Genomic DNA, 26,352 nt, shown 5'->3' on the forward strand with positions numbered 1-26,352 from the left:
AGAACTAGAATTATGGTATCTACAACATGCCATTTTTAAAAATTCCACTAAAGTGAAAAATTATCCCGTAGACAAGCCGCAGTCTACTGGGCGGCAGACGACGAGGAGAAAAGCAGACGACGACGACCTGCGGCACGTATGCTGTGCCTGCTGGTGATATTGGTTGACTTCAAAAACTGTTTTCTCGCTTCAGACAAGATTTATTCGAATGATAATATCTAAATGACAAGAGGTGGTTGCGCATATTGAGCTATCTGACATATTTATCTGGAAGTCCTTAATGCTTAAATTTGGCTTGAATATCACAAGAAATTCACTTGTCAACTTTGAAGGCAGTTCTCTCAAAAAAATATATTTAATGATTTCAAATTATTTTTAGCAGACACTAGTAACAGGCAGAAAAATATGGTAGCTGGAAAGATAAAGTGGTTTACGAAATTTTTTTTCTAAAAACGCAACTTTTATTGTTTTTACTGAGCTAAATAAACACGGAAAGTTCTAAAATGTATTCAATTATGACGTCATACGAAAGAACGATGCCAATACAATGCTCTCAAATAAAATTTATTGCACCTAGTTTCAAACCTGAATAAAAAAAAGTGCAAACTTTTTTGCAACATTGTGGAAATTTCAAAGAGCGCTCACGTGATCAAATATTTTTTTCAATAAATACTTTCGTGAAACCTTATTCACACAATAGCCATGTAGCCCAATTTTCTTCAAGAAAATCAATGATGGTCACTTTTGAGTCTGAGACATCTCGCATGGAATGACCTAATTACGTCGACCTTAGAGTCGGCACTAGGTTGACTTTTTGACTAAGAGCCAGGTGGACTGATCTGCAAAATGTGGTCTGTGGTGCAATGTGGTTAATTTTCAACTATATTGGCACTAATTACACCCGTGCTATTCATTTTACTACCCTGTCACTAATCCTCACTTCGTATTGTTGAGACCTACATTTAGATACCCTTTCCAACTCACGACAACGCTCTGGAGGTGCAACAGGACCATTTTTCCTTCTGCATGTAAGCTTACAAGATACCCAGATATGGCAAACCATGTGAAGTCAGCTAAAACGTCTCGTCTTATAAACAGTGAAGACTGCTTGGGCGCTAGGCTCATGCGCAACAACTTATGGGGGTCCTAGGGTCTCACAGGAGTGTTGACCACCATGAATTCGTGCTTAGCGAGCCACACTGCCCCACCAGCCGTCGCCTAGCACACCGCTGCATGCATGCTCAGGCCATGAAGAGGCTACCAAGCGCTACGCACACAGGAAAACGCAGTATCACCCCGAGTTGGAGGAAACCGTTTACTGCCTCTAGTGGCACCCAACCAACCAAACACAAAGGCCTGGGGTTCGTGGGAACCAAAGCGCTCTTGTGCCAAGGCCGAAATTACAAACAGGCGCACCTATAGTACGTCGCTGCAAGAGCAAATGCACCCGCGATAACCAATGGGCCAACCTCCTTCAGCTTGGGTTTCTGATAAGTGTGGCTCGGCACAGTTCGACCGTGCAAGAGCACTAATCACTGGGCCAACCTATGAGATCGGGCAACCTCCTTCAGCTTGGGTTTCTGATAAGTGTGGCTCGGCACAGTTCGACCATGCGAGAGCACTAATCACCGCTCTTCAGCTTAGCATCCGGAAAGGGTCGACACAAGGTGCACGCTCATCGTATGGGCAAAGGCATCGTATGCGAGCCCAGAAATGAGATACAAAGGGGCCGGCAGATAAAAGGAAAGCCTGTACATACCCAGTGCTGGTCCCAGAAAGATGAGAGCCGCGCTCCCGTTGCGAGCAGCCGACAGCGGCTACCCCTGGAATAGCAGCTTGGGCTTCGTTTTCCATCCTGGTGTTAACAAAAAAAAAAACGTTGAAGGGACATGAGACGCGAAAATACCACAGCGCTCCTGGTGTCGTCTTCCTGTCTCATGTCCCTTCAACATTTTGCGCTGTTAACACCAGGAACGGCTACCCCGTGACGCCACCTCTGACAACTGTCGCGAGTGGAAAAGGGGAGAGGCGTAGGGACGACAGAACAGGTGAATGCCCACGCAATGGTGCCGGGGCATACCTCAATCTCCACGAACTTTGGCAGACGGACTGCATCAGGGTGCATCTAGGCTCGCAGCTTACACGTGCGCCTATCACCAGCTTGTACATTTGCTTTCACTGACCCGTTTCTGTTGAAATAGAATTCCAAGAAAAATAAAAAACAGTTCTTTTTTTGCTTTACGCTGACAACACAACTTTAAGTAACAGCCCTGGTAAAGGTGCCCACACGGAAACTAAGCCGACATATGTGGCACATTGGAGGTGATTCAGTTAATGTCCACGCTAAGATGACAAATGAACCATACATTTTCTGAGCTACCACAATGAGAATAATTTTTTTAGTACTGAACCATTTTGCAGAGAGAATGGATTAAACATTGAATTAAAAAAAAAAAACTACAAACATAATCAAAACTGGTTCGAGTTGCTTTTGTGTAATAGGTTATGCAGAAAAGCGCACTTCGAATACCATGTAAGCAGAAAAATGTTTTATTCAATATCTGCCACATGGCTTGTTGAACACTGGCCAGTGAGGTTGTAGATCGCAAGTCATGTGGGCCTTCAGTCCAGGGAGCAAGTTGCGGTAATGAACATGAGTAGGATAATTTACATGCACTCGTCCCTGTCGTCATGACTTGAAGGGGTGGGCTCAAGCTTGATGAGGTCATCGATTCGCAAAATGGTGATGGCTGCTTCAGTAGCAAACTTCAGGGACTTGATCTTGGACACAGTTGGCTCAAGGACACCAGCCTTCTGGTTGTCACGCACTGTTCCCTCATACAAATCCAAGCCAACCCTGAAAGAATTGCCACTCTGTTTAGTCTGTCTACACAACATAGCTGCAAACTAATACTAATGGCTTGGCAAATATACTATGAACACTAGTACAGTGCGACAACATCTAGAGGTGCTCCAGATGTAGAAAACATAAATATGTCCTTATCATGGCAAAATGGGGATGTAAAACAAAGCCTTGTGACCTATTACAAGGCACAAGCATTTTTGGAGTGCACGCTGCAGTTCAAGTTCAGCCGCACAGTGTTATGCCTAACAAAGCAAGAAAATTCTCTTGAGAAGCTTCATTCTGCTCAATGGCCAAGTTTCTTTGGTTTAAATTGGGGGGGGGGGGGGGGGGGGCTTAATGCCTTAACTGCTCCATGCATTATTAATCTCAATGTTCATGCCACCTGCTGAACAGTAGGAACGAACTAAAAGAATTGCTCTAACAAGCAACACTGTACTACACTTAAGAAAGCCAGCTGTAATGGACCTTTATGGCAGAGAGCACATATGGGCATTTACTTGCACAAAAAAAAAAGTTTAAAATTATGCTGCTATTTGCTAAATGTTTTTTGACCCACCCTGACAAATGACACAAACTGTTCACCGGCAACTTTAGTCTGTGTTTTATGAATAATTAGATATTATTCATAGAAAGTAGCACTGACACAAAGTTTCAAATTTGAGATCTTTGATTCATATGCGTGCATAGGCACCTATTACTGAGTATTACCGATGAAGTTTGCCTTGAACACATATCAATGTGATTCAAAGTCAGCACAAGCGGCTGGTTTCAAATTGCAGCATCTCGCGACACCAATCAGTATGACGCAATCTGTGGCTCCTAGGCTCACTCTGACAATTTACCAGCTCATCTGCAATAAAAATGACTGATCATTTGCAATATAACTAGTATTTAGGCTGATTTCGCTGCACATGCCCAATAATTGTTGCACTTAATGTGACGAGTCTCGACCAATATTTGCCAGCAAATGCACAAAGATGTAAGAATACAGGTATCAATCTTTAAAATTTTTTTTACATGTACTTTAGTAAACGTTTCTACATTAGTAAATGTAGTAAATGAAGTTTTCTACATGCACTAATGCAGGGTGTCTACCAAGTTGACATTTCTAGGTTTTTCCCTGAGCCCCTTTGCAAAATTCCCTGAATGAGCCAGAACATTGTTTTATGTCAAGATAGGCTGACACCATGTTGCTCGATGCTGTCACTCTAGTAAGCATGTTGAAACGAAAAAATGACATAATTTAGTTGGAGTAGTAAGGAGTAATATCTATTTTATTCAAAAAGAAAACAGAGGCCACAGCGAAAAAAAAAATGGTAAAACCCATTCCAAATTGTGTCGAACATTTTCAAATTCGAATGAAAAGGAGATGCATACCTAAGTAAATATTTTTGAATATGAGCTATTTCTATCAACTGATAACAAGCTCATCGGTATGAGGCCTGAACTTTGTCATAACTAAGATTCTCTCTTAGCAGCTGGAAAGTCAATCTCAACTGCCCTGACATACTCTCAGCCCATACACAACATATCAGTGTTGGGTTTCACTGCTTTAATGAGGTTATTTTGGCTTGAATGAGTGACACCTGCATCTCAACGTCAGCCAACACTTCACGTTTTTTGAGCTCAAGCTCCCTCAAAGAGGCGGCGGCACGCTTCCTTTCCTGTTAATTCCTCAGTGCTTCTGTCCTTTCTGTTCTCATCCTCCTCCTGCTATGCGTTCACCCCATGGATCATTTGAAGCATCCTCTTGGTCGGTTGTACAGTCAACGTGCGGTTTTTCGGACTGCACCGCAAAAACATTTGAAAAATCGGGCAGTCCGAAAAAAATGAATGCATGTCTTTAACTGCCCTTAAGGGCTAAAATTGCCACAGGCACGTCCAAAAAACCTCTTAAGGCCTGCCAGTACATTTATTAGGCATATCGGTGCTCGTACTGTGACAGGAGACGGGGGTGCACACGTGTGTAATTAAGGAATACATACTGTGTCTCGCGACGATTGCCCCTTCCCATGCTTGTTATCCTTCACCGCATAACACCGCTGTACTAAGGCAAAGCTAACTTTCAGATACTGTGCTCTGCGGGCTTTGAAGCCAATCGCAAGGATTACAAAGGTGGAGTCGGTGCCATTGCTGACAGCGGCGAATTATTTCAATGAAAAACACAGCACCGCATGGCAAGAACCTTAATAGCGAACGTAGAAGCAGCTAGGCCTAACGTTGCCGTAGTGGTGGCTATGGCTGCCACCAATCTGGTTGTGAGAGCGCCGGTTCGAGGCGCTGAGATAATCAAAATGGTGGCGGTGGTGGCTTTGATTAATGCCATTTCAGACCTGCAGTCAGTGCAATACACATTGACTATATGGAGTATGCGGTGGTGCCGCAAAGCCGTGCGAATTATCGGGCATGTTCGAAAAATCGGTCGTTTACTACTCTGGCAATACCTCGTGCCGATGACACAGCGTCAATGACGATTCGTTGCAATTCCTCTGTTACTGGGGCCAGCATTAACACAACATTCGTTCCCTTTCAATAAAGTTACAGCTAATTTTCCCTGACAAAGCACAATTTCCCTGAGCTTTCCCTGAGTGTTTCCAGACTATTCAAATTCCCTGAGAATTCCCGGTTTTCCCGGTTGGTAGACACCCTGTAATGACAACAAGACAAATCATGCTGCCGAATTTTGTTAGAATCGACATTTCAGTTCAAAAGTTGACCTTCCAGCCCTGCATTTCCCTTGTTGGTTCTACAGGCAGGTGGCACTGCTGCCGGGAAGTCCATATAGGTAATCATGCAGGCCCGAAAAACAAAGCTCCTGAAAAATCGGCTGGCCATCGCATCTGACATGTTTATCGCCATAATACCCATCCTAATCCTTGCACAAGCAAAAAAATTTGCTTCACTATAACAGACACTGTGTTAGGTCTTGTATTTTTGGCTTCATTATAGCAGGAAGATGTGCCACTAAGTAAAGAATGACGAATTAAATTTTATATTTACTTAGTTGTATCCATGTTGGTTATACTGAAGTTCGATTGTATACGCCTGCTTCCCCCTACGTCATCACGAAGTTGCGGTGGCGCTGTTGTCCTTATCAACTTCGCCGCAGTAGGCACTCCATCAGCTCTGCCTACCTCACTCAGTCACACTCTATGCCTCAGTTGCTGTGGGACTTTCATTTGCGAGTTTGGTGCATGTATGGTTAGCAGTATTGCGAGGTAGGAATCGCAGTTTGCCGACAAGCTTTGTCGCGGTGAGTTGTGCTGAAGAGAGGAGAAAAAAAAAGGAGGCTCAAGTTTTCATAGGTTTCCTGTTGATAAAAACTGCCACAAGCAATGGCCTGCCACGCTAAAATGCAAAAGCTGACTTCTGACATAGGCCAATCAATTATACGCTGACTGCTTTGTCACAGTTAAGCTTGTGCGTTATTTCGCTGTCCTGTGCTTTGTAAAGCAAAAGTGTCTAGCCTCGTTATAGCTTTAGCTTGTCATTACAATTTCATACCGCACTGTGGGACAGCTAGATTAGTCTTGAATGTAGGTGGAGCGAGCACTTCATAGCACATCATGTTAGCAGTGAGGACAGCCTAGCGCACTTTCACATGCGCAAAAGGCTGCACCGTCGCAGCTGCATTAATTGCAGTGTGGATGTCAGAAACCAGCCTAAATGTGTTAGTGAATTTCCAAGTGTGAAATAAATTTTGCAGAGTTGGTCATACACAGAAAGTAAACGAAAGAGCAATTCCAGCGATGGTTTACCGGTAGGAGCTGGACACACGCGGCATCCAACTTGTCATTCCAACAATCACATGCTAACGATTTCTAACAAGTGGTGACAAAATTTGGTGTTGGATTGGAAAAAAAAGAAAGGGGGTTTTATGTGCCAAAACCACTATCTGATTATGAGGCATGCCATGGTAGGGGACTCCAGAAATTTGGATCACCTGAGGTTCTTTAACGTGCACCTAAATCCAAGTGCACGGGTGTTTTCGCACCTCATCCCCATCGAAATGCAGCTGCCGTGGCCGGGATTTCACATTAAAGAGCGAGGGTCATCTTGTATTAGCAACGCATCAGTTTTACTCTTGCATGCAGAAAGAAGGTTTTTTTGATAGCTGGCTGTGATTGGGGTGTTGCGCAATTGAAGCATGTTCGGCACCTAGCGCATTTGCTTGCATATATATATTGGATGTAATACAAAATAGAATAAACAGTTGAAAGTTGGTGCTCCCCTCGTTCCTTCCCATCCCTCTTTGTTTGTGCTAAGCGATCATAAATATTTTGGGTCTACAGAACAATATGTATGCCAGTCTGAGCTTTTAATACATCAAAGAGAGCAAAGCTGTAGAAGTGAGTTCTTGCACCCTTCATCGGAACTACTGTTTGTTTGCTAAGTGCTCTTAGTGATGATTCATCACCGACACTGCCTGCGCATTTGACGCCATGGTCATATGGCTGCTTAGGCATTCCATGCAGGCTGTGCTGTTCAGCCACGCTGCCAACTTTCACCACTGACTTCCAACGTGGAGCCAGTAAAACACGACATGCGGCACAAAAACTATGGATCACTAAGTTTCCCCTTAACAACTTTGCTGCGAAATGGCATGCATGGGGAGCAAGCCGCATTTTGAGCTCTACTTACCACTTGAGCTGTGCATGGTCCTGCTTGGTCTGGGAGCTGTTGTGGTATGCCCGCAGTTTGGAGACTAAGTCAGTGGCATCCTTGGCAGCATTCACGGCCAGGGTCTTGGGAATGACCAGCAGCGAGCGTGCGTACTCGGCTATGGCCAGCTGCTCACGAGAGCTCTACCAAAGAAACATGGCAAGTAATCAATGAAAGCAGCAGCATTCACCATCAATATGCACTTGAGGCACAAAGTACCCAAACTGGTTTCTGTGGAAAGAGAGCAGCTCCAAGTTCTGTGAGTGTGCAAACTGAAGCACACACTTACACCAATGCTTGCCTCACTGAGTGAACACACTTTCAAATCGCATAGAAAATTACTGCAGAAACTCCCTAGTGGGATTTGTCAGGTAGTGTGTAAGCCTTCTTCTTTCCAGTCGCTCACCTTGCACACATACATCTGGTCGCATGATGTTTGCTAGGCTTCTTTTATTTTATCCGTGTGTGTTTGTGTTGCATGCCACAGTACCCCATTGAGTCAGCGTGTAAAAGACCGCCTTAAATTTCAGATGCAAAGACCCTTCGCTGTCTAATTTTCTGGTCTTTTTGCAATGACCGCAGGTATTGTGGACTAGAAGGGGCAGTGCAGCGTGCGGAGGCAGCGACGCATAGGGGCACCAGACACCACTGGTGACGAAAGGTGCGGTGGCGCCGCAATCGCGCACTCTTGCATGCGGTGCCTGTTGTGTGGCTCAAAAGTGCTTCATAGGTGGTGTTTCTCCCCGCTTTCTATGAATATCTGCTGCTTTTAAATTCGTTAACATTATAGCTCACATCAACAGCGATGAGGGCGATGGCTAATATTGTGCAATACAGTAGCCAACCGATTTTTTTTTACTCCAAAAATTCGGACTTCATGGATATTCCAGCCTTCGTAAATGCACCATCAGAGTTCCCATAGGGCTACTGTATTTTCGTGACCGATTTTTTGGACAACACAAAGCCAGAAGTTTGATTTTCCGGACAAAATTGGCCGCGACAGACCAGCGCTATGAGTTAGGGAAAACGCCATTTTGAAACTTGAGCTGCCTGGCTTGCTTCGGATCGGACGTGAAGTGGCATGGATTGGTATAGTAATTTGATTAGCAATTATAAAAGGCATTGCAATCCACGCGGCAATGTGGAAACGTTGAAGCGTGGAAAATATTCCACTTGACGCTGGACAAGAAGGCCGTCTTCATCACGCTTATCAAGGAAGAACGGACTCAAGTAGATGTCACGAAGTAGTTTAATCTCCAAAGAGACCTTGCCTGATTACGTGAAAAACAGATCTTGTCTGCAGTTGACCAGTCGCACTGCTAAACTACAAAAAATGACCGGAAAGGACAACATCCGAAGCCTGGAAGAGGCCCTGCAGCTGTGGTTGAAAGGAGTGCAAGCAAAGAACCTCCCCGTTTCGGGCAACATGCTCAAGCAGAAAGCCGAGATGCTTGCTTTAGAAATGGGCATTCAAGACTTCACTGATTGGTGGATCCGTGGGTTTAAGAAAAGGCACGGAGTCTCTTTCAAGAAAGCTTACGGGGAAAGCGGTGCCATGGGTCAATCTTATGTCATGGATTACCGGACAAGTTGAAGGCTCTGCTACAAGAGTATGCTCCTGCAGATATTTTTTACCCTTTGAGGGTCAATGACATAAATATACGGCACCGCTAACAAGCCCAAAATGGTCGATGCTGTGTATTTATGACGCCGTCTGTACGTTTAAAAAGCGTGCCTATTTCCTAACTTTTTTTCTTTTCTGCCATGTGCTGCCACTATGTGGGAATACAGGGAATTTTTCTCGCGCCTTCCTCTCTCGGTTTTCGTTGCATGGTTTGTTGTAAAGCTAGTTTTCTCCAACGTATCTATATAGCTCAGCGCTGGTGCGCGGGCGGGCGGTGGCAGTTTGGGTTTTGTTCTACAGGTGGTTTTGGCTTCTCGCGCTCGCAAAGCTATTGGCTACCTTGTTACTAATCAATCAAAGGGCAACCACCTGTTTCTCGCTCGTTTAGTGCTCACAGAGGTGCGCATAGGGAGGATGCTGCCATGCGTTTACTTTTCTTTTTCGGAGACGTGCAAAAGCGAATTGCCTCTGGTTGGCAATAAGATGAAGATCAGCAGAAGTTTGTCACAAGTTTTGCTTTTTTGACGAGCACACAACCACACAGTTTTCTTGAGTGCGCTCACCTACGCAGTTCGATTACGCTATGGATGTAAATATTAGTGTAAGAGCAGGAACATTTGAGAGTTGCAAAATATTCTTGTGTGCGCATTTCCTAAGCCTTGAACTTAAGTATAACAATGCATCAAATTATTTATTCTTACAAGCTTATTTCCCTATTTTATTGTTATTCATGAATAAACAGTACATATATACCCACACAAAATATTTTTTCTCACTTTATGGCCACCCTAGAAAACTTATGGTAATTTTTTTTCGGAATAGGTCCCTGGGGAGAATTGGAATCAAAAATAATCGACCCTGAGCGGTCGCATATGGCGAAAAAAAAAATCGATTCTCGAAGGGTTAATTGCGACGAGACAGGCCTATTCTTCAAAATGCTGCAGGACTGTTCACTTTCCTTTACTAATGAGGCTTGCGCTGGTGGGAAGCATAGTAAAGAGAGGGTAACTGTCGTGTTTGGGGCAAATGCAGTTGGCACCAAGAAGCTGCCCCTTCTAGTGATAGTGAAGGCGAAAAAATCGCAGTACCCTACCACTCTGAAAAAGGATGACCAGCGAAACTGTATGTGGGCCCCTTAATGGCGAACTGCACCTCCGCCGCAGGTCGGCATGGGATTGCGCTATCTTCAGGATCGACCCACGTATGGGGAGTGCTTAACGCGTGCTTCACCTCCGCCGCGGGTCAGCCCTGCATTGCACTAGGATCGGCCCATGTATGGCGAGTGCTTAACGCCTGCTTCACCTCCGCCGCGGGTCAGCCCGGCATTGCACTACCTTTGGGATCGGCCCACGTATGGGAAGTGTCTAATGCCTACTTCACCTCCGCCGCTGGTCAGCCCGGCATTACACTAGGATCAGCCCATGTATGGCGAGTGCTTAATGCCTGCTTCATCTCCGCCACGGGTCGGCCCGGCATTGCGCTATCTTCGGGATCGGCCCACGTATGGCGAGTGCTTAGGGTCGATTTACGCTCGAGCCGCCCATCGCTGCAAGCTGCACCACACGCGTGCGGTCGCGCGAAAGATTGCATGTATCAAACACTTGTGCACAAATTTCGGTTTACAATGCGTAAGGTATACACTGTGCACACAGTGTAAATGGTAATTTATGCACAAGTGCTGGATGTGAGCAATTTTTTGCGCAACCGCAAGCGTGCGGTGCGGCTTGCGGCGAAGGGCGGCTCGAGCGTAAATCGGCCCTTAACGCCTGCTTCACCTCTGGCGCTGGTCAGTCTAGCTTTGCGTTATCTTTGGGATCAGTCCACGTATGGGGAGCGCTTAACGCCTGCTTCACCTCCGTCGCTGGTCAGCCTGGCATTGCACTAGAATCGGCCCGCGTATGGCAAATGCTTAATGCCTGCTTCACCTCCGTCACGGGTCGGCCCGGCATTACACTATCGTCGGGATCGGCCCACGTATGGCGAGCGCTGTTAAATACGGGACCTTTTCCTGAGCCTCCTTCGAGTTTACCAGACCACATCGAATCATGTCACACCTAGTTAAGGAGCGCAGAAGCACATCTACCATGTTCCCGAGGCGCGGCACGTCCAAACAAGTTGGCGACCCCCACCTCGTGCGCCACACATGTGGAGCTATGTCCCACTGCTTGACTCTTCCCGAAAGTGTAGCGGGAGCCTGGCACGGTTCCAGGTAACATGGGTCCTGAGCCAAGCTGCTTTGCGGCTCTGAAAGGTCGCTCGAGTACAAACCGCCTGCCTCCGCTGAGCGATTGCAAGCCGCGAGGCAACGACGCTGTAATGCACCGTGAAGCCCTGGCAGCAACCCCCCCATCCGCCCTTGTGATGGAAGTTGCAGACCAGGAGGCAATACCACAGAAAAGTAAGCCCTCGGACAAGTGGAGCCAATGGAGCGACCCTTTGAGCCAAATGTGACTTGCACTCGCACAGGCGTCTACCATTGGCCAAAAATGACGCCACCTGAGCGGGCTCACCGATTGGCCGAACATGACGTGACTTCGAGACACCGAAGGGGTTAAAAGCCAGAGACCGGGAGCAGCAAGGGAGCATTCCTTTATTCATCTCTTTCAAGCTTCTTGCCACGGGCCGCAGCGTCCGAGTTGCTGCGGGCCCGTAATGATTTTATGACTTAATTTCTTTGTACTCATTGTAAATGATGTAAATAAACCTTCAGTTTTCAACTCAAAGTCCTCCTCAACCTCAACCAACTCCCGCACCCAACGGTAAGGTCCAATATCTGGAGGACAGCAACTGGGATTGTCCTCCAGATCTAACAGTGCTTAACGCCTGCTTCACTTCTGCCGTGGGCAGGCCCAGCAGTGGACTATCTTCGGTATCGGCCCACGTATGGGGACTGCGTAATGCCTGGTTCACCTCCGCCGCGGGTCAAACCAGCATTGCACGATCTTCGGGATCAGCCCACGTATGGGGAGCGCTTAACGCCTGCTTCACCCCCGCCGTGGGTCGGCCTGGCGTTGCACTATCTTTGGTATCGGCCCACGTATGAGGACTGCTTAGCATACATGCGTGCACCTGTGATCTTGTGTCACAGTACGAGCACCGATGCGCCTAATAAGTGTACTGGCAGGCCTTTAGAGCTACTTGGGATGTGCCTGTGGCAATTTCAGTCCTTGGGGGCAGTAAAAGGCATGCATTCGTTTTTTCTGGCACTTTCGCAACCCCTAGAAAGACCGAAAAATCGGACCTTGACTGTGCATTACACACGCACACACACCCTTAAGATCCTTTGGACTGCATTGTGTCACGCCATTACAGACAAACAGACAGACAGATTTCCGAACGAAGTAGCCCTATAATGCATACACATAAAGAAATACAGTAACCCTTGTTAACTCGAACTACGCTATCTCAAAATATCATGATGTAGCAGCCCACTTCAAAACAAGGACGTAACACAGATTGAACAAACACAAGCATTATACTGCAACTTGTGCTTGTTCACTCTGTGTTATGTCATTGTTTCGAAGTGCACTGCCGTATTCCATGATGATTAACCAACTAGCTCACCAGTACTTAAGCAATAAAATATCATTTAAGCCAAAATTCTTTCACAGCATGGTGCAAACTCCCATGTGTTTCTCATCTTTTCTTTCGAAAAGTTCTTGCGTCACATTCCAAACATTTCAAAATCTCAACTTTGAAGATACCAGGGACAATCCCTGCCCAGAGGTCTCCATACTTGGTACACAGCAGTGATATCACGAAAATGTGAGAACACAATTCTGTGGCCATGGCATGTGCTTTGTGGTTGTGCCAGGCTGTCCGAATCTCCGGCAAAAGAGATGAGGCACTTCCTCACTCCTGAGGAAAAGTGCCTCCGCACTGTGCCAACCAAGGTCGTGTCAGATAGACAAATGTCGCCATTTTGCCCCATGAACGAGGGTAAAAAGAATGACAAGCGACTTCCACAAAACTTAGCAGCGCATCTGGGACTGTTTGGGCCTTTTATCCGTACCTTTCAGACTGTTGGGTGTGGGTTGCTTAGGCAAAGGGGCAGTGTCGTTTTGCACTCGTGAGCGAAGCACCGAACTTGCTAGCCAAGACAGACACTACACGCCTGTTCTCCCCTTGTCTATCGCAGGAGCGTAGTGATGGGCTGATGCTGAAGTGCATGTGCACAAATGCATGGTGAGTGAGTGTTTTTTCATTTGGCAAAAGTGCAGGCTCAACTCAACGCACTCTCTTCTGTGGATACAAACTGTAGGCTGGCATCCAGCCAAGATAGTGCACGATGCAGTATATCAGGGATGGATGTGACGAAGGGAGCATTGGAGCAGCACTGAGAGCAGCAAACTGAGAATTTTGTAGCAGGTTTAGTGCATGAATTGTCTATAAAGGAGCATAAGATTGGCGTTTAGGAGCCGCTTGGTCAAGCTTAACAGGAGTAAAATAAAGGCAGATCAAGAAAAGGTGTTCTTTATTTGACTTTGCAGTATTAAGTTGTGGCAGTTCTGCGGAAGTCCCAAATGTGCATGAAAATTCATGAAAGGGAGTAACTGTCATCCACCTAACAAAGGAAACCCATGTGGGTTTCTCAGAAACTATAATTAAGGGGAGGCCCTAGATCAACAAACTTTTTTTATTTCCAAGTCAATTTTGATGAAACTTATGGATTATGGAAAGTTTATGGATTTCCATGTGCCAATTCAATATACATTCCATTTTCTTACACAATAAATACAGTTAAACCTGGATATAACGAAGTTGACAAAAGCTCGCAATTTTTCGTTACATGCAGGTTTCGTGTGAAGGCGCGTACGAGTGATGCAGAAACGAAACCAAATAGCTCAATATATCCGTGAAGGTGAACTTACCCTTCAAGCATTTATTTTACACCAGAAAACTGCATAATTTCCACTTGCTTCTTCGGCACGAGTGAAGGCACAACATGCCGCTCCAAAGAAGCTAAATCGTGTAGAGCTCCTTCATCGTCGAGCGAGCCGACGAAACAGCGCATAACGTCCATGGCGTTCATTATCTCCTTTGCAGTAGGCACGTCACACGGATCTGCCTCACAGGCGCCATCATCACCGCCATCGGGATTTTGCACTATTTCAGCTACTGCTGCATCAGACATTTTTTCTGTAGCCACGGCGGCGTTGTCGGCAAACAAAAAGTCAGTCAGTTCAACGTCGTCGGGTACACCACCGTTAGTACATAGCTCGTTCCACGCTTCGGCCACATCGGACGGAGTAGAAAGGTCTTCCTCCTCCTCCTTCTCTTCGGCACCAGCCTGTGCGTTTTTGGCTATTCCGGCCTCTAAAAAGCAATTCGCGATAACTTCTGCCCTGACCTCTTGCCAGGAGGCAGCAAGCATCTTGACTGCTTGATAAATGTCGATCTTCATCTCCCGTTCCAGCAGTTGCCGAGAAGTATCTTCAGGATTAATCGGCGCCGTTAACAGCATTTAAAACTGTTAATGTCCAGGGGTTGTATTAGGGACGTGCAGTTGGCCGGGAAGTTATGCAGTTCGATGTTCGACAGCTGCAGGCCCTCGACGTGTTGCGCCGAGCAATTGTCCAGCAGAAGGCAAACTTGACGGCCTTGCCGCTTGACGTCCTGGTTAAATTCCTTTAAACACTCAGAAAATATTGGCCGAGTCATCCACGCTTTGGAATTCGCCACATACTTCACGGGCATACGCTTCGTTCCCTTAAAACACCTGGGACGGGCACTTTTGCCGACAACTAGCGGGACTCGCTTGTCTGTGCCGTCGAGGTTGGCACACAGCAGAATCGTTATGCGGAGCTTGCTCTGCTTTCCGCTGCGGCAGTCATCACCTTTTAACGCTAGCATGTGGCCCGGAAGCATTTGATAAAATAGAGCTGTCTCGTCGGCATTGTAGACATCAGCCGCCTCGAAGCGACTCAGGATTCCAGGCAGCTTGTCAGCCACCCACGAAGCAGCAGCATCGCTGTCTGTGGAGGCAGATTCGCCGCTGATTACTCTTCCGATGACACCGTGCTGGCTCTTAAATCCCTGCAGCCACCCGTTGCTTGCCTTGAAATCATCATGGCCCAAGATACACACAAAATCCTTTGCCTTCTGTTGTAGGATCGCGCCACTTATGGTTACATTTCTAGCTCGCATGTCCTAAAACCATGTGAACACTGCCTTGTTCACATCAGTGTATGTGACAGCTTCAGTCTTTTTTTCTTCGAGCTTGTTCCCGACTCCACTGCGTTTCTGATGCTGTGTTCCGCACTCAAAATTGTTGATAGTGTGCTCGCTGGAATGCTGAAAAGGGCTGCAATGTCCTTCTTCTCGCCCGCGAAGACTGCATTTAAAATTGCGAGTTTGTCTTCAAAAGACAGAACTTTTCGTTTTCTGGCAGTAGAACTCATCACGACCAACCGACCCCGCAGTTAGAAGTGGAGACGCACGACTACACGCCGACAGGCAAGCCTAGCACCTCAAAAACAAGTCGGACAAACCAGTACCAGAGCACAGTTGACACAAGCACACATGCAGAACGCAGGACAACACTCAAAATGGCGAATGCAATGCATCCATAGAGAAAAAAAAAAAAGTGACGCATGTCGTTCGTCATGGAATGTTGTTCGTCATCGTCCCTCCCCCTCTCCCTTCCCGCGCCCTGGCAATGAAAGATTCGGCTATCAGCGTTGCTTTTCAAGTGAATTCTTACACATAAGTGTGTCTAAGCCGTTGAAACAAATGAAAATCACAAAATAAGAATGCTTGTCCTCAAATTCATACGAAACAAAATAATTCTGCAAGAGAAATCAGCTGCCGATACCAATGCCACCTGGTGTCACGCTAAACAAGCAAAGCCTGAAAAGACTGCTACGTTAGGCATGGAGCGGCGCTAGTTGCCGCCATCATCATCATCTTCATCATAGCGAACTTTGCTCGGTCGCGGCAATCCCTGGCGTTCGCGTAGCTGCTGGCTTCTTACAGTATAATTATTCAATAATCTAGAGCATTTCTTCGGCTGAATTTTCCTTATAAGTGCAAAAAGTAATGACTGATCAGCTTTGTGAGTTCGTTACATCAAGGCTAACCGCCGCAACGCGTTCGTTACATCAAGGTCGCAAATACATGGGCTTCAATGGGGGCAGCGTTGGGGAATTCAAAAACTTTATTAAATCCAGAAATTCGTTACATATAGGTTCGTTACATCCAGGTTTAAGTGTAAATCTCTAGAAATTAAGAAAATTCATGAACATATGGCGTTATATACGTTGACATGTAAAAAATAATCTTGAGCAACCAGAGCATACAGTGGTACAAGAATGAATGCTCTACACTGATTGGAATCAATGTTACAGCATGTCAAACATTTTTTAAAGTATGGACTCCTAGTAACACCCAGGAAATATTATTACTTTTTTAATATTTCTGTCACAATAGCTGTCTCATTATATGCCAACTGCAATCTCTATTTGTCTGCCTTTCTCACAAACAAATAAATAATTATTGTGGTAGGATATGTAGAACCTGAGATATCATCCCTCCAAAACAGTGACACTGCCAGAAATGCTGTTTTGAGAAAACGAAGAAAAACATTCCCCCACCAGCTTATGATGATATAGCAGAGGCTAAATCAATCAAGGATGATACACGGATCCAATCAAGAATAAATGCTCTACACCAACCTGGAGCAATGGGATGCATAAAGATATTTAAGCCAATTTTCAGCTTCAAAGAGCAGGGTCTCCCCTTAATGATGCTATATACCAGAAGTGTCCAAGTAAATGTGGCCAAGAAAAAAAAATAACCAAGGGCTTTATTCAAATACAGTCGAACACGGATATATCGAACTTGAAGGGGATCGCGAATTAATTCGATATATTAAAAATTCGATATAAAAAATACAGGCCCAGAGACTTTACCTGTGGCGGACGATGACCTACCGAGCGGCGCATTCAAGAATGACAACTATTTCCGCACGCAACGACACAACGTAATGCTATATTTGCGTGAAAAAAAAAATCGCTTATGTTGGTCTGCTTCTTCGCCTTGCAAATGAAATTAAAGATGCCAACCTCGATCTTATCGAGGCTGTTCAGGTGCGAAAGCCCGGTTCCTTCCATGTCGCCGCCACTTCAGCGGCGGAGTACGAGCATGTAGCCCCGCCCTCGTCCGGACGATCTTCGTCGCCACTCGAGTTGTTAGCCTGGGTCCCTCCGACTGCAGCTACAATGTCCTCGTCAGCGAGGCTCGCAACAGCCTGAACATTGCTGTCAACGTTCACAAAATCGTCAGCAGACACTTCGGCTGGAACGGCAGCCGGGAAAAGGGACGACAACTCGCGAAATGCGTCGTCCATGCACTCGTCGCCGTCTTCGCAGGTTTCGGGAAGTTTGGCCGTCACGAGGCCTGCCTTCCGGAAGCAGTTGGCCACAGTATCCTGCTTCACGTCTCTCCAGGCGCCCGTCATCATTTGAATGGCCCCCAGCAAGTCAACCTTAAGCTCGGTGCCCATGCGGAGCCTATCAATGAGTCGCCTCCTGTAGGCGACTTTGAACGACTTAAATGATGCTCTGGTCGAGCGGCTGCAACTTCACTGTCGTGTTCGCTGGCAGAAACTTGAGCGCGATGTTTTCGAGCTCGCAGGTGGTGTGATGGGCCGAGCGGTAATAGACGAGAAGGCAAGCGTGACGCCCCGACTTGCCCAGTTCAGCGTCCCAGCTTTGTCGCAAAGTCCAGGTTCTTGCGCTTCTTGACGCTGCTTGCGCTTGCTGCAGCCATTGCTTCCGCGTCAGCTCACCACAATCCAGTCACACGGGTCGTGAGACGCACGCAAAACAATAATGAACACGAAACACAAGAACGCGCACAAAACACAAGAATTCACATGCGCAGCCTCCGCCAACAAAGCACTCGCAACGGCCACCTCCGAGGGCGACAGCGACATACGAAAGGCATGAGCTGTGGTTGGCTGAGCAAAACTCGTGAAAAAGCAACAAGAAAAAAAAGGCAAAAGGAGGAGGCCATCGCCGCCTTTGTTCCTGGCTACCTTTTCCGAGCCGATCACTATGGTTACGCGGGGGAAGGATGAGAGACATTGGGAGAGAGAAAAATAAAAGCAGTTCCGCAAGTCGGAGAGCGTGCGCAGCGGGAGTACAGTCCGAGCCTCCCTCCCTCTCGCTCTCACATTTTCCGAGCATTTCGGGGGAGGAGCGGAGCTTGCGGGTGCAGCGAGTGCCGAGATCACGCAGCGTTCTATATATCCAATGGCGGCTAAAAATATTGTTCGATATAAACGTACGAATTTCTATACTTTTACACAGAATTTTCAAGGGGATAATTTACGAGTTCAATACAGACAATAATTCGATATATGTGGGTTCGATATATCCGTGTTCGACTGTAGTACCTACTGTACAATGATACGTGTCTGTTAATGCTAGTCAACAGTTTTTTTTTTTTGTGCACAAGCAACTACTATGTTAAGTTTAATTAGCTAACACTTATCATATTTACTTGCATTATGAATGCACTTTTTCTTCCTAAACATCTTTGCTAAGTGGGGTGTACTTATTATGCGGAGTAAATTGTGAGCATTACTTTTAGAGCACAGCTCTTGGGCACTTGTTCCTGCGGCAAGCGTTGGTATCGTCCGTCGGTGCCCTCCTAACAGAACGAACGAGCACAGCAAAGGATGAAAGAGTGAATGCAGAGTGTGGATGACAGACGGCGATAGGGAAGATAGCACGAGGAGGAGGGTATGGCGAAATCGCGAGAAGCAAAGTGCCGTGCAAGATGGGCTTCGTGGCGATGATGGCTATGAGATGGTGCTAGAGTAGTGCACATCGTCTGTTCACCGCTGACATCACCGATGCCACATATGGAAACAAAGCCCTGCACGAGTGTAGGTCTGCCTGCAGCAGCCGCTGTGAATCACGCCCCCATGTCACCCACATGCTGCCTCTCATGATCATCTCCTGATTAGCGAGGCAGTCGTGCTACGTGCACCAAATCACAACGCATGTCTCCTACTTTATGGCATCAAGTTCGGGATGCTATCATTATGCGAGGAAAAGAAAAAACACAGTTTCTGATTGGACAAGTAGCGGCAGTGGTGGAACACCTATTGCACCTTTCGGCACAAGTCCTGGCGCAGGCAAAAAGCAGATTCAGCGCAGCAGCAAGCACTTTTGGCACAGGGTCAAATGCACGTGTGCTTACTACATACCATGCAAATTTTGACTCATGTAGTCAATATGTTGAGGAGACAGATTTGCGCGAGGCTTACCCTGCGAGCGTGATCACGCCTCCTTCACACCTTGACGCACAAAGGGTGCTACGGCAGGGTTTGTAGATACAGTGCCGAGAAGGCACCACAGATGGATCATCAACAAACGCTGGTTTATTAACCGATGATGTAACACAGTGCGACAGTCACAGCTTGTGGGCAAAGGCTCATGGCAAGATCGATAGAGTAGCGTACCTACGCTGAACATGACATGATTTCATACACTCATGTCACGCCATGTCCATTACCGAGTTTTTGAACAAAGAAATAGTGTCAGTGCCATTGTGCCTGCGCAAGGAGGGTTTCGCGTTTGTGTTGGAGATGCTATCTCACCGATGTAGCACAGCAACTCAAACTCGACAATAGTTTTGCGTCAAAAAATGTGGCAGCATACGTGGCGGCACCTATCGAAGTGGTGGCTCTCACCGTGTGACACATTTGACCTCAGTCCTGTAAATCTGTGGCTATCAAAAGCAATAAACGGTGTTGTAGGTTCTCGCTTTCCCTAATTTTATTCAATAAAGCACGACACAACCTAAGGAAGTTATGCAAAAAATGTTTATTTTTCCACCTTTGCAATATTTGCATTCAAAGCATTAAGGCAGATAATGTAACCGAAAATCAGACGCAATATCTGGTCATGGCAAGGAAGTTCAAGAACACTGCACATAAAACATGACAGTGGAACGCACTTAGGCCAGCGACGAACACTCACACAGTTTCCTTTCTCAAACACCCCTTTGTGTTCATGCTGAATGCTTAAACATAATGCCAAAATTAACCTGGCCCACATCCCCGCGTGCAGTAAACTGATGGCACTATTAATATCATAATCTATTCACTAGCTCAGACATGCGGAAGCTGACATGTGCTTGCTAATACCGTTCTAAACTATGCACAACATGCAATTCTGATCACAGCAGCTCTCTTACAAAACCCTTATATCACTCATAAGCGTCAAAACAGCTAACTTTTAATCCTAGAATGTGACATCTTCCTTCGGCAAACTTCACGGTACTATGCGGGTTCGACGAACACCGAAATAAAGCGTAGCGTGAGCAAGAGGGTACAGAGGCACTACATTGTACGTCCGTTGGAGAAAAATACAGGAACGACAAACTGGATGACTCTAACAAGCCTGCGATTCCTTCTACGATGATGATAACGACAGCATGCTATTGGTTTTGATTTCAGTTATGTTAGCTGCGAGGCATTGATGGAAGGAAGGGTTCGGTTGAATGCTTGCTTTAGCACAAGCTCGGTGCAATTTTCCACTAAAGTGCCGTTCTGACGCAGGATGGTGCAAAGGTCCACTCTCAGCGCAGCAGTTGGGCGCAAATGGCAGAGCTGTTCCACCATTGTGGGGGTTGTGTTCATTGCGCATTCATAACTGGAGTAAATACAGTATTAACTTACTTATTGCATAAGCTGCCAATGTAAAGTTTGACCAATAACAGTGTTCAATGCAACCTAAGTTTTGTGTGGTCCTTTTTTCTGGAAAAAGTGAAAATAAAGCCCACAAAATTAAAAAATAAAAATAAAAACCACGTGAAAACATTTCGCCGTGCCAGTGAAATCAGTGGTGTCAAACGTAAACACTCATCTAGTATGTTGTGTATATTACGTGGCCTTGTAACGGTTTGCTTTCTGAACAGTTACAAGATCGCATTATTTCACATTTCATAATGACTGAAGATGTGCACCAAAAGCATCTGATGCATCAAGAACAGCACGTGGCCGCTCGTTCCCATTGTTCGTATGATGACGTTTGCGTTGAGATTGATGCCTTTTATGGCACGCGGGAACGTCGCGCGCCCAGCATTTACACACAAAGAAATTAAAATTATGGTCTTTCTTTTTCGCTAGAAAGAAGTTCCGCAAGAATCCTAGGTTGCTTTCGATGCTGTTATCGACCATTTTTCAACGTCCACAACTTTTTCATTGACATCTCATCATCGGGTAGGGAAATGATTAAGTTAGCTTAATTAAGCCTGCTGATGCACAATAAACAAGAAATACCGTATTTACACGATTGTAAGTCGACCCCTTTTTTAAAATTTGAAAGTCTGAAGTTGGGGGGTCGACTTACAATCGAAACCAAAACGTGGCGCCGCCAATAAAAACAATACCAACAAGAGCTACAATGTAGTTACAATTTTATGTTTCCTATATGGCCCTACCCGTATCTTTTCGCTATCCCGCGTGTTTGTTCGCTTTTCGGAAGGGTTTTTCAACATTTTTGAGAGTTTTACAATGCATGCAACAATGATGGGGGAGGGGATGTCGATAGTTGATGGAAGCGCCGCTGTTCCCATTTGCGGCGGCACCCTCAGAACGGCGGCGCTTGCGGGGAGCATCGGCAGTTCATGGAAGAGCAGACAGCGCTTGCGGGTTTCTCTTTTCTGTTTAAAGGCTAGACGCGTTCCACTTGACTGCCGGCTACGAGCTACTTCTATGCTTCCCCAGTAGTCATGAGTGCTCCAGGCCCACTAATCGTTCGGGACTCGTTCACAGCAGCGTTCAAGAGGGCTGCCATCCTTTACACCAAAGAAACAAATCACTGCGCAGCGGGCCGCAATTTCGATGTTTCTAAACGGGTGGTGCGAGAGTGGCGACTGCAGCGAAGCGAAATTTTCACCTGTGACGGCAAGTGAGAAATTTCCCACGTGCCGAAGTCTGGACGCTTTCCGGAGCTGTAGGCTAAGCTCACGGCGTACGTCGCTGAAATGCGTGATCGGTCCCTGCCAGTGAAGTGCGACGTGGTCATGAAACAAGCCCGGACCTTCGCCTTAATTTTAAGGTTCTGCTCCACCGTGAGTACAATGAGTGCCTGGCGGCAGAAGGCTGCGAAATTACGCCAACCGGACCTGTCAAAAGAGCCTCCCTGACGGCTGCGTGTGGTTAGGTGCATTTGGCGTGGGCTGCTCTTCTGCAAGATGTTTGCCAAATTTGAAATTTCGCTGGACCACGACGCACTGTGGGACCGCAGCAACGATGACGATGGCAGCACTAGTGAAGACGAGTAGTCCAGTGACCATGTCAGCTACTAATAAATTTTCGTTATCGAATGCGCCCTCGGGTATGCACTTTTATTTATTTATTTTTTTTCAGTCACGCGATATGGGGGGGTCGACTTACATTCGAGTCGACTTACAATCGTGTAAATACGGTACTCACAGTGAGCACCATGAACTGCACCCATTAATATACAGTGAAGGCCATTTGCATAACGCCCTCTTATTTTTCAAGTCTTGTTGACAAGACTAGGCCCACGGCATCTTGAACTAGGGACATCACCCACCTCGGACAATTCCACCGTCAGCTCGTTTATAAATTAAGTTGATTACTCCTCTTGTCAACATTCAGTTGGAATAGCAGAATACCACAGAATAAATGTAATTATAAATTAAGTGGATTACTCCTTCTTGTCAACATTCAGTTGGAATAGCAGAATACCACAGAATAAATGTAAAGTTACTTCCTTGCTCATTGCACTTTTGCCAATATTCCACAATGCTTGCCAAGAAGTTATATTTTTTTTAAAGAAAAAGATTTTTCACTGGCTTTCCAATCGACGTCGTCGACAAATATAGTATTTTGTGCAAGCTAGGTTATTTGGGCTTATTCGCAGCTCCACTGGAGGCGTCAAGCCACTGTAAAACAATGACCAATATTGTGGATGCTGAATGATGATTTGTTAAAATTTTCGGACTCAACATGCAGAATTGGCATCGTTAGCATAGTTGCCGTAAACACAATTTACGTTATTTGAATTTTCTCCGACCTGTTTTTACAATTGCCATTTGTAGTATAGTGTCGGCCCCTGTCAGATCCCTGTGTCATCGTACATGTATGTTTTGTAGTTGTTTAGCTAGATGGCGCCCCCCCCCCTTCTGTCATGTGACAAGCTTGGACCAATCAGGAGGTGTCATCTGGCATGTGAAGTCCTTTTTAGCAATAAACGGCCGCGGGTCGGCTGAGTCTTCGTTCCGGTTTTCATCGGGAGCAGTTAGCTCCGTGTCTCCCTCTCTGCGTCGGCGCTCGCGCGCGTTCGCTGGTCGGGGGCCCCCACTTGCCTGCCGCTGCCGACACATTTTTAGGCGACGAGGATGGGATTCCCGCAGCGGTTCCGACCGAAACCCCGGGAAACCAACGAGCTTCGTAAGTGAAGCGTCCTTTACGTGTCGGCACGGCCTGCAAACGCCGCCGACGCACTTGGCGTTGCAAGGCTTCCGAGCCTAGGCCTTCTCGCCCCCTTTGTTCTGCCCTGCTCCATTCTACTCGAGCTCCGGCTTGTCTTCTGCACTGTGTCTTCCCCCGCACGCTACCGGGCATGGCTTTTGCGGCGAACCTTCCCGTTTTTCTTGAAGTGCCCGAGCCACCGTTAATTCCCTGGTATCGATGGAAAAAAATTTTTCAGGCCCACCTCGAAGCAGCCGGCGGTGGCGACTGGACTAACACGCGACGAGCGTCCGCGCTCGTCAGCGCTCTCGGGCGTGAGGGACAACGAAAGTACTTTGCAGACGAGGAGCAGGAAGCAGCAAGGCAGTTAATCGGCGCAGCGTCACCGTCAAGCGAAGCAGCAAGGCAGTCGACCGGCGCAGCATCAGCGTCAAGTGATGCGGTCCCGTAGTGTAGTGTCGTAGTGTCGCCCCCTGTCAGATCCCTGTGTCATCGTACATGTATGTTTTGTAGTTGTTTAGCTAGATGGCGCCCCCTCCCCCTTCTGTCATGTGACAAGCTTGGACCAATCAGGCGGTGTCATCTGGCATGTGCAGTCCTTTTTAGCAATAAACGGCCGCGGGTCGGCCGAGTCTTCGTTCCGGTTTTCATAGGGAGCAGTTAGCTCCGTGTCATCCTTCTCTGCGTTGGCGCTCGCGCACGTTCGCTGGTCGGGGGCCCCCACTTGCCTGCCGCTGCCGACACAACACCATTTAGCCACCGAGGTTGACTAAAACAAACTTTCCATCCTCAGCTTGCGTTTTGCTGGGGCAAAAGTCCGACTCTGTGGTGTGATTGTGCAGGAAACAGAGTACCTGGAGTCCGAATTCCAGTGACCATTACGGTTCCTATTGGATATTTCTGGTCAAGAAGTTTAGCGAAAACAAGCAGGTCATTTGTCAGCGTGCTGGAATATCACCCCGGTAACCGGACGTGGTGCAGGTGTGAATTATATTTGGAACATTACATGAAAAGGTAATCGCCACTAAGAGGAAGCTTTAGCTCGGGTGCTCCTATCTAAATACATGTAAAAGGAGAATTAGTTTTTCTTGGCAACCACTACACCAAATTTGGCAAGGTTTGTTGCATTTAAAAGAAAAACTTAAAATCTAGTGACTGTTGGTTTGGAATTTTTGATTAAGGTCGCCAATTTCTTATTAAATATTGGCAGAAAGAACATTTTCAAAAAACGAAACTATCAAATTTACAACTCTAACTCAGCAACAAAAATGATAATACAATTCTGTGAATTGCATTGAATAGTACATCTAAAGTGGACAAAATATGTTACACATGAATCTAAAAAAATTTAGTAATATGGAAATACAGCTTTTGCAGAATCCTTGTAAACATTGTAACAAATTCACATAAAATATTAAATGACATATCACATTTGTCCACTTTGAATGATCTAATGAATGCTGTTTACAGAACCGCGACATCTGTTCTTGATGCAGAGCTATGAATTCGTAAACTTCGTGCTTCTACTTTTTTCAGACTGGAATTTTTGGAAATCTTATTAACGAAATTCAGGACCTACATCGAAATTCGGCTTCCTACAGTCACTAGAATTTAACTTTCTCTTTCAAATGCAACAAATTTCATTAAAATCAGCACAGGGGTTATCTCAGAAAAACATTCTGTTTTACATGTATTTGAATAGGCCGCATCAGAGTTGGGCCCAAGCTAAAGCTTCCTCTTAGTCAGCACAGATTTACCAATAGGGCGCACAAGCCAGCCCTAAAAATGTATAATGAAGCTGCTGAGCTACATGCTGAATGGACTAATTCATTCAGCTCAGAGCGTGGCTTTCGTTCCTGACTATCCCACAAACTGAGTGCCAGTTGAAATCATCTTTAGCTAGTCTGTATAGTACGCAAACACATCAGACTTATATAAAACATTAAAAATGCACTGTACAGCACAAAACAACCTAGTGTTATTTGCAACCAAAATACAATGCTCGACCAAACACATCGACACTTCAAAGGCCCCTGTGGTGAAACGAATTGCTTAGGCTTTGATTCCAGGGGTAAATGCTAGCCAAAAGATAGCTGTGTGGTCGTCCCACCACACGCACATTGCATAAAATTTTGTGACTTCATTCAATATTAGTGTTTTTGAGCAGGTTGGTGTGGCCCGATGCTTTGGCACAATCGGCATAGCACTTCCATTCTCGAGTGCATGCAGTGTGCACCAGTTCCGCCAGCTATCGGGTGAGGTAACCTGTGTTCTATTCGTGTGACGAACGCTGCCAATTGTGTCGGGTTTTGTGTGTATTTTAACTTTCGGCAAAAAAACGTCTTTTAGCTGATTCTTGCACATGAAAACTGCCATTGGTCTAGCCCCATACAGTCGACTTCCATTAATCTCACCCTGATGGGACTGATGAAATTGGTTTAAATATTCACCGGGTTGAATAATACAAGCAGAATATTTGCCCAGATTTACCATTTAACAATTCGTCCCCAACTTGAATGCACTTTGAACCACTTTATAATGCGACCCACATTTCGAAGCTATCATTGGTCTAGCCAAATTGGAAACTATCATTGGTCTAGCCAAGTGCAGTTGACTTCCACTAATTTGACCCTGATGGGACTGACAAAGTTGGTTGAAATATTCGCCCGGTTGAATAATACAAGAGGCAGACTACTTGGCAGACTAATTAACATTTAACAATTAGTACCCAAATTGAATGCG

General features: G+C 46.1%; 1 protein-coding gene across 2 annotated transcripts in view; it reads right to left on the bottom strand.

Moving 5' to 3' along the window:
- Positions 1-2,534: 2,534 nt before the first annotated feature.
- Positions 2,535-26,352, bottom strand: part of CCT1 (chaperonin containing TCP1 subunit 1) — an 88,419-nt gene continuing 64,601 nt past the window's right edge. For both annotated transcript variants that reach the window (XM_065434625.2, XM_065434627.2), the window contains exons 11-12: positions 7,508-7,671; positions 2,535-2,857 (exon numbers count right to left, since the gene is read on the bottom strand). In XM_065434625.2, the coding sequence (XP_065290697.2) occupies positions 2,668-2,857; positions 7,508-7,671 (354 nt within the window). In that variant the 3' untranslated portion in view covers positions 2,535-2,667. The remainder of the gene's footprint in view (positions 2,858-7,507; positions 7,672-26,352) is intronic.

Source organism: Dermacentor albipictus, chromosome 5 (genome assembly GCF_038994185.2).
Source record: "Dermacentor albipictus isolate Rhodes 1998 colony chromosome 5, USDA_Dalb.pri_finalv2, whole genome shotgun sequence".
Classification (NCBI taxonomy): Eukaryota; Metazoa; Arthropoda; class Arachnida; order Ixodida; family Ixodidae; genus Dermacentor; species Dermacentor albipictus.